At 39.2% G+C, this 9,104-nt stretch overlaps 1 protein-coding gene across 1 annotated transcript; it reads left to right on the top strand.

Moving 5' to 3' along the window:
• The first annotated feature begins 2,237 nt into the window (after positions 1–2,237).
• rnf14 (ring finger protein 14) lies at positions 2,238–7,890 on the top strand. The gene is made up of 9 exons (XM_079355741.1): positions 2,238–2,343; positions 3,281–3,439; positions 3,567–3,697; positions 3,868–4,057; positions 4,520–4,905; positions 4,984–5,212; positions 6,031–6,203; positions 6,440–6,570; positions 6,660–7,890. The coding sequence occupies exons 2-9, from the start codon at positions 3,289–3,291 to the stop codon at positions 6,715–6,717; spliced, it is 1,449 nt and encodes a 482-aa protein (XP_079211867.1). The 5' UTR covers positions 2,238–2,343; positions 3,281–3,288; the 3' UTR covers positions 6,718–7,890.
• Positions 7,891–9,104: the final 1,214 nt, after the last annotated feature.

The raw sequence follows: 9,104 nt of genomic DNA, 5'->3' as shown, positions 1-9,104 counted from the left end.
TGTTTATTTGAGGAAATCACTCATTTTTAAAAACTTTTAATCACACTTGCTGTCTCTTCTCTGGAGATTATTCTTGAACTTCATATTGGCTATGAATAAGACACGGCTACCTGATGCCTTGTACACAGGTCATTTGCCTCTATGTCTGTCAGTCAGTGACATGAAGATCTCTTGTTAGTCCAGTGATCGTGTCATCTGTTTGTGGCAGCATGGAAATGGTAGGTTTCAATAGACCTCTCTCTACCTGGAGGATATTTAAGTTCACACTCAATAAAGTTCAGCCACAACGGGAGTGCTCCAAGACTTCACCCATCGACAGCGCCAAGTTCAAAATCGTACACAAGCCAGGCAGCCAAAGCTAACCAGACTTAAGTGGAGAAATTAAGCCTACTTTATATTAGAACAGCTCAGACACTCGACTTTTGTGGAATCAGATTCTACTTTGATGAGTTGGACTTGAGTTTTTGACAATTTCAGAGGCATGTGTTAATAACTCAGTGACAAACTTCAAACATTATTTTCGTCACGTGTGAGGCAGTGCTGGGGAGTTTAAACAATTTATCAAAAAGTGTTCATACTGTAGCTGCATGGGCACAAACTGGCCTGTGTAATTCAATGAAAAAGACAGGACTTTTTTTTTTTCTCTCTCTCTTCAACTTTTGGATTTTTTTGGTTTTCTACCCTGTTTCGCCTGAAAGGAAGTTGAATGCATCATGGGGTGAAAAGTCGAAGAAATAAAGGAGTGAATACAAAGGAAAGGCAAACCAGCAGAGGTCTAAAGACTGACTACTAAAATAGTCAGCTCGAGTAAAAGTACCATTACTTTAAAACATTTTACTTAAGTACAAGTAGCAGTTCTAAAATGTACTCGAGTAAAAGTACATCATTGAAAATTTAGATATAGACATTAAAAAAAGATTCCACTTTTTTTTTTAACCAGCAGTATGTTTATATAAGACTTATAGTGTACAAGTAATCTGCTGTTTTATGACAGGAAATGTGTAAATGGGTGTCAAACTAACAACGTAGACAGCAAAACATGCACGGAGCAACAAGGAGCTGTGTCAAAAAGAGAAGAAAGCTGCTCTAAACAGAGCCCCATAAAGTTGTGTTAGTGGTCACAGAATGTTTTGGTGTTCTGATGGAAACTCCTTTCGGTCTGTAAGAAGATAGAAAAATGGAAATCAATGTAACAGAAAAGTAGACAGAACAGCTTGTTTTCATCTCAGTACGTTGCAGTGTTTTGTCAACCTCTAGATTACTATATATTGAAACTTTCAAGCAGCATATAAAAGTTCCCCTGAGCTTCCTGCGTCCTATTTGACTCAACATGAGTAACAAGATACTGAACACCTGTACTGGCTCTGAACTGCTTATTTCATGTTTCCACAGATGATAGGCTAACTGATAGAGATGTAAACTGTCATTACTGTGACACAAATCACTCACAGAGCATGAATTCATTGGCTGTTGTGACTAGCATTAAAGTGTGTATTCTGCACAGACTTTTAATAGTGTCTGCTTCTCCCTCACACACGATGCGGACCAAAATATGGAAGTTGGGCTGGTAGCTGGAGAGGTGCCAGGCCAACTCTTGAGCAATGTCGAAGTGCCCTTGAATCCCAAACCCTCACCAGCTCAGGGGGCTCTTCCAGTGGGGGCAGCCTCTGACATGTCTTCATTAATGTATGTCCACACAGGTCCTGCTTGTGCATGTGTGATTCAGGCCTGTGTATGTGTGTGAGAAGCATGTCTTTAAAAATAACAGTGTGAAGCCCAATTTCCCTTTTGGTGATTAATAAAGTGCATTTAAAATTTAGCTAACACATAATATGACACAACAGTTTCAGTTGAACATCTTAGTGTGTGTCAGCAACACAGACTCTGTGTTTTGTAATCAGTGTTTGTTTACTTTTAAAGTAAACCGATTTTTTATTTAAAAAAATAAAAATAAAAAAATTATATATTAAGTAAAAATTATATATATATATATATATATATACTGATAAAAAAAATTAAATAGCTCTCAAGAAAACATTTGGCAGATTAAAAGTAGCCTATCGGTAACCACGATATGATTTAACGCTCCCCTTCGCTAAAATTAAAGAGTCAAAATATTACAAAAGTCCACAGCGGAAACCGTGTATGATTTTTGTGTTATGTTGATACTATAATTATGTGGATATAAAATCATTGGCCCAGTCTGCTGTCGGCTCCTGTGCTTCTAAGTTATTACATTGTAGTACCATAAGCCGCCTGCAAGCGGCGCTGCTCACACAAGCACACTTTCCCAGTCATGAACTAGTAAAGGTGCAAGAGTCACTACTACTTGGGTCGGATAAGGTGAGAAAGACTTTATGGTTACTGTGTTTCCACCTGTATGTATTAATAGTGTAGCAGCCTTGTTAAATTAATACAAAATAGTTCTGATGAAGAAAAGTAAACAGTACTGTAGTACCATAGCATCTGTTTACATCAGCTAGCACTGCTAGCAAACTAGCTTCAACATTTTACTGCTAGCCTTTCAGTTTTGGTAGCCTTGGTAGTTTGCCCGCCTCTTGTCTTTCTTTACAACAACAACCACGTTTATTTGTGTGAGTGTGAAACTATCATAACACATCCAGCATGTCTAGTGTGGATAAAGCGTGTACTTGCTAACGCTAGCGTCCTGACCTTTGAGCTGTGTTTATTAGGTAGGGCCATGGCTAGGCTGATGTTATATCACAACAGAGTTGCGTTAGCCATGTGTAATTACAAACTGTGTGAGTAAAAGGGATTATTACAAGTCAACATAATCAACAGATTAAAGTTTAAGAGCTGCTAAAAGTTTTGTTTTATCTAGTTTTTAACGAGTTAATCAATGACTCTCCTGCTTTGCTTTATCCATGTGTAAATACTACAAACAATTCCTCTATAAGTGCATATAATACACATTCTGTTTATTTGATGGATTCATCTCGTTTTCAACGGGGTCCAATACAAACAACACAACATCACAGTTTAATACAGACACAGCAACATACAATATACACACGTAAAGGCTCTCTCTCTCACTCACACACACACACACACATGCAGAGACCATTATAATTCACATTGAGAGGTTGAAGATGTGTTTCGAATGTGTTCAGATAAACAATGTCGCCATAATCCAGTATTGGTAATAACATAACATTTCCACATCTGTAAGGTAAAGCAATTTATAGATCGATATAAAAATACCTAAATTCTGACTTAATTTGTTCCTGAACAATGAATGTAAAAATTCAACGTATTACAGGAATGTAAATGTCTGAGGACAAGGAATCCCAGGAGGATGAGTTGCTTGCTTTGGCGAGTATTTATGATGAAGACGAGTTCCACCGGGCGGAGTCGGCACAGGGGGGAGAGATCCAACTTCTCCTGGAGCTCCCTCCTGATTTCAAAGTGGTTGTCAAAGGTACAACTTAAACATGTCAAGTGAAGTAGGCACTTTATGACTAAGCCCATATTACTGTTATGAACAAAAATGTTTGATTCTCACTGCTGTTAAAGATAATCATTATTTTCTGATTCCTGTGCTGCAGGAGAGCGGGAGATGGAATATAACATCTGCTTCTTGCCTCCTTTGGTTCTAAACTTTGAGCTTCCTGCAGACTATCCATCCACATCCTCTCCAGTCTTCACCCTCAGCTCTAAATGGTTGACCAGAACACAGGTGCTACTCAAATTGGCCTAAATAATTCTGCATCGCATCGTCAAAAAACATCTTAACCCCAATCTGCTGCAATGTCAACTGAGCGGCTTGAGCTTTTAAAGTGGTCATTGTTGGTATCGACTAAGAACGAGGAATGCTTTCTTCACCGTTTTCCGTTTGGGCCTCCTCAGATGAGTGCTCTGTGCAGACGCCTGGATGAGCTTTGGGAGGAGAACCAAGGCTGCGTGATTCTCTTCACGTGGATCCAGCTTCTCAAAGAGGAGGCTCTGAACTTTCTGGGAATCCAATCTCCTCTGGAGGTCATCAGAGCAGGAAGTCAGACGGGTGGTGAGCGCAGGAAAATCAACCACGCAGCCACAGGTACAGTATTTGTTAGAAATTCACTTCCTGGCATGTTTATCTGTGTCAGCATTAGCTAAGATGTCCCTCTAATAGTCATAGCGGCTGAAAAGGCCACAATTAAGTTATTTTCTCTCATTTTAAGTTAACAGAACATTAAGGTTGTCACAAGCACACAAAGAACAGATATATTGTTCTGCGTCTCTTATTAGTGTTGTTCCATTAGCAGATTAAGAGATTAGAGTATCTTGGCATAGTACCATATTTAAATATTGATTCTCCCAGACTTTTATATCAAATAAAAATGCATTGTGATGTATGTGTTTGAGTCCTCAGTGAATTTACTCACAAAGTTATTGAAAAAGATTTCCCACACCGAACACTTTAGGATTGTATCAACGTGTTTGTAAAGAGCACACTTCAGTTTCGAGAGAAATTTTAAAAAATGTCACATTTATGATGTCAATTTCTAATTTTGTCCAGCTGTGGCACAATGTGAGAGTCCGTCTGAAAACTCAGAGGAGAATAAAAAAGATATGAAGAAGAAAAGGTCTGATCTGAACTCCTCTTCGACTTCTCATCTGGACCCGAGGGCTGTCCTGCTGATGGACCCGAGGGCCGACCTCCTACCTCAGCTCCTGGACTTTGACGAGGCACAGCGTCAGAGAGTCTTTGACGGCAAGGTGTTCTGCTGTGGGATTTGCTTCGTGGAGAAGCTTGGCTCCAACTGCCTCTGCTTTAAGGAATGCCAGCACGTCTACTGCAAGGCCTGCATGACTGAATACTTCCAGATCCAAATACGGGACGGCAACGTTCAGTGCCTTAACTGCCCTGAGCCCAAATGTACCTCCTTAGCCACGCCACTGCAGGTCAGAACGTGCAACAGCAGATGTGTACATGTATGTGCTGAACTCTGTCCAGTAAAACCTTTGGTTTTCAACCTTCAGGTGAAGCAGCTCGTGGATGAGGAGCTGTTTGCCCGTTATGATCGCTTGCTGCTTCAATCCAGTCTGGACCTCATGGCTGATGTGGTCTACTGTCCCCGCCAGCACTGCGGCACTGCTGTTATGGTAGAGCCGGACACGACCATGGGCATTTGCTCTGCCTGCCAATATGCTTTTTGCACTCTGTGCAAGCTGGGCTATCATGGTGTCTCCAACTGTAAAATCCCTGCAGGTAATGTCAATGCATTTAACAGTCATTTTGTATTTTAGGGTAGCAAGAGAAGCATTGTTTTTTTTGTTTTTTGTTTTGTTTGATGATGCCTTTACTGTGCTTTAAGAAAAAGGAAAAACAGGAAAAGACTTACTGCTTGAAATCTTTGAAGTCAACATATTTGTGATGAGTTCAAGTCCTCCTCTCTGACAGCCAGAAACATTGGAGGGAGTGAAACATATGAAAGGTTTTACATAAATATTAAAAGGCATAGACTGAACATTAATGATGACTTGAATTAAACTGATAATAGTGTGTTCATTGCCCTTCAGCTAACTGTCAAAGTGTGCCACAGAATATCACAAAGAGCCAATCATTTCCCCTAAATCTGTTTCTAGAGGCTTAAACCCAAGTGTTCAAAAATATTTATGGACAAATGTTAAGTTCAAAGGTGGGACAATGGACATCTATGAATACATCCTAAAGTTCTCACACAGTTCCTCCTTTTGTTCTGCTGCTCGTCTCTGAAATTCTGAGAATATGTTCTTGATCCATTCAACGTGTGAAATTCCAATTTATAACTAATACACAACAATGTAAACATAAACAATATGAAAAGTTTTAATGTTCAATTTTGACAGTTTGACATACCTAAGGTTTATTATGGAGTCAAGAGATTCTGAATAATAATAGTTTGTAGGGTCGTGCAATGGTTTTTTTAATGTACATTTATAGTTGACAATACTACAAACGCACTTTATTCTCTTTTTTTTTTTTTTTTTTTTTCCCCCGGCTCTGGTTAAAACGAGCGCTGTCCCTGCTTGTGTCTTGTGTTGCAGATGAATTACGTAACCTCCGAGACGAGTACATGTCAGCCTCAAACGAGGGGAAAAAGTTCATGGAGCAACGCTTTGGGAAGAGGGTGATCCAGAAAGCTGTGGAAGAGTCCTTTAGCAGAGACTGGCTCAATGAGAACTGCAAACCCTGCCCTCGCTGTGGAACCAATATACAGGTAGGGCTCCCCCTTCTGGCAATGGGCCAGTATGACAGGCTAAAATTGACAGGTGTGAGTATTTTGCTTCCTTATATTATAGACTTAACAGGGAAAGCCTTTCATAGTTCAACATGTGAACTATGGACTGAACTATGAATTGACTGATACTCAGTTGTTTGAAAACATTTAGTGTCTAAATTGCTAATTCACGGTGTCCTGTTTAACTTCTGCCTTTGTCTCTGTGTCTCCTAAAGAAAGCAGATGGCTGTAACAAAATGACCTGCACCTCTTGCAGACAATACTTTTGTTGGCTGTGTCAGGGCCAGCTCAGCAAAGTCAACCCATACAGTCACTACAACGACCCGAACTCTCCGTGTTTCAGCCAGTAAGTGACGCGTTCCTTGTCTTTTGTTCACCATTTCAGCCCTTTGCCTCTGGAGGCTTGACGTCATGTGTTTTTCTCGCCTGTTGCAGACTCTTTCAGGGTGTGGATCTCGAGGAAGAAGACTTCTGGAGCGATGAGGAGGACTGACGCCGGTGCAGAGCCTTACAGCTGTGTGCTCCATCTGAATGCACTTTATCTCACATTACCATCACCTTAACCTGTGGCTCTCACTCTCACTGTCGTTTTTTTTACACAGCTGTGTACCAATGTTAGAGTTTGAACACTTGAAAGACATCTTTTGATATGAAACATAACTGGCAGATTTATTGTGTGTCAAAGAATCAGGAAAGAAAAGATTGAAATGTAATCTCAAAAAGAAATAGAACGAGAGAGCAGTGGCAATCGTAAAAGTCGACTTTTTTTTCTTTTCTTTTTTTTTTCTTTTCTTTTTTTTAAACACTTTGACACTCGGCTATTTCTACCCCTTTAAATGTTTATCCAAGCGTTCAGCAACGACTTACATAGTCACATGTCAGAACGAGGAAAGGGATGAAATCACTTTAAATAAACGCGTGTGGATAATGAAGTGTGCACGTATGATCAAACAAAGGATCATACACATCCAATAATGCAACGGTATAAAACAAAGGATAAGATTTGTTACACCACTTTGGTTTCATAACTTCATAGGTTTTGTTGTTTGTTTCAGCTTTTACGAAGCTTTTCCAGACTCGCAGTGTGCTCTGTACAGAGTGTTCTGATGAGCTCATGAGTTGTGAAGATCTTATGAGATACAAGAAACAAAAAGTGGAATGTCATGAGATTGGTTGTGGGAAATGGGTTCATAATTACTTCTTGTTTTGTGCATTTATTCATACAGAATGTAATAACAGAGGACGCTGTTGCTAATATTGGTGACAGCAGACCCTCTGACGGGGCTGACAGGGGTCATGATGGTGTGTTTTTGTTATTTGGGACTTTGGTGCGAGAACAACTCGAGAACAGCCGACGCGCTGGATTTATTAAAACCTACTTTATACAGCTCATCTTTATATGTTGCCAAACATCGGTGTCAAAGAAAGGACAAAGGACCTTTTGATCAGGTCTAAACATACAAAAAAAACATTTTGTTTGTGTGTAAAACATATAATTTATTGTTTTTCTCTTTCTTTATGCGTCTGTTCACAAAGTGAACAAATGATGCAAGCCGTTTTGTTTGAACAGAATTAGGTTCACTTTATAATCTCAGATTTTCTCCTCACTGATTCAAAACACTGTTGTGTTCATGCAGTTCCTGGAAATAAATGTAACAACAGAGAATGATGTATATTCTATTTATTGCTTTTACTACTGTTATTGTCTGACACAACACTTGTGCTTTCACTCCGTGTACAGATTTGTTGATTACATTTACTCACAGTCAGGGCTGTAGAGGAAAAGCAATGCAGGGGTTTGAAAATATTTCCATACATAGAGGTAGACGTCTTTTCAGCCGCATGTGCTGAAACGCACTTCATTGTTCACCTACTGTGTAGTGTTTGCCAAAACAGTCTGACCTTTGGACAGCTGTTCAATGTGAGGAGGAGAAAAAAAAAATCATGAGAGAAAACAGCTGTCTAGCTTTATTAAAGTCCTGATAATCAAAATGCCAACTAATCACTTGTGATATAGAACATCTGAGCCACTTACTGAAAGAGCTTTCTCGTGAAAAATTTAGAGATTTATACATTTTTGAGCCTGGATATTTGATGCTTTTGATCAGGGCTGAAGTTATTTAAGAGATGTATGCAGAAAAAATATTAATCCGTACTATTTTTATAGCAGGTTTTTGGAAATGGAGGTTTTTGTCCTTAGTGATTTGAGAGGTTTGTACATTAACCTGATGCCTGTGAACACAATTAAGTTGATGTTACGTGTTCTTAAAATCACACTAATAGAAAAACAAAAATACAGCATCACAAGCTGATCAGCTTAAACACTCGAGTCGTGTCGGACGTAAAGTCAGAGCTAAATACCTCGACGCCATCAAGTTTCTGTTCACACATTTTAATACATTCATGTTACTTTGGACATACTACGTTGTAAGTGATGTAAACAAACAAACGTCATTTTACAGCAGACTACAATCACTGCACATTTTAAAGCGTTTGATGTGTTTGAAACTTCAGGTGATGGTCATGATTACAACAGACGCCTTCTCAACATCAGACAAACATTGACTACACCACTACTTTTGCTGGATGATTTACTAGAATAGAAAATGCCAACCAATCTCCTGGGATATAGAACACATGAGCCACTTAGTGAAATGACGTTCTCGTGAAAAAATCTGAGATTTGTGCACTTTTGAGTCGGGATTGTTTTCTGTAAGACATTCAGGATATCTACATTTTCACAAATAGAAAATAAGTTACCGGAATAAAGATCTTTAAACAAATCTTATCAAAAAGAGACAGATTTTGAGTCTGATATTTGGTGATTATTTGGTGGAGACGAGATGACTAAACCAAGATTGAGTGTTTTAATGTGTTATT

Source organism: Symphodus melops (genome assembly GCF_947650265.1).
Source record: "Symphodus melops genome assembly, chromosome: 11".
NCBI classification, from domain to species: domain Eukaryota; kingdom Metazoa; phylum Chordata; class Actinopteri; order Labriformes; family Labridae; genus Symphodus; species Symphodus melops.
This window is presented reverse-complemented; position numbering and strand designations above follow the sequence as displayed.

Bases quoted from the DNA above. Each gene is read 5' to 3' on its own strand.
- rnf14 (XM_079355741.1), top strand. From the start codon at position 3,289: ATGTCTGAGGACAAGGAATCCCAGGAGGATGAGTTGCTTGCTTTGGCG. The intron at 5,213-6,030 runs GTAATGTCAATG...CTTGTGTTGCAG, and splicing joins CAACTGTAAAATCCCTGCAG to ATGAATTACGTAACCTCCGA. The intron at 6,571-6,659 runs GTAAGTGACGCG...CGCCTGTTGCAG, and splicing joins AACTCTCCGTGTTTCAGCCA to ACTCTTTCAGGGTGTGGATC.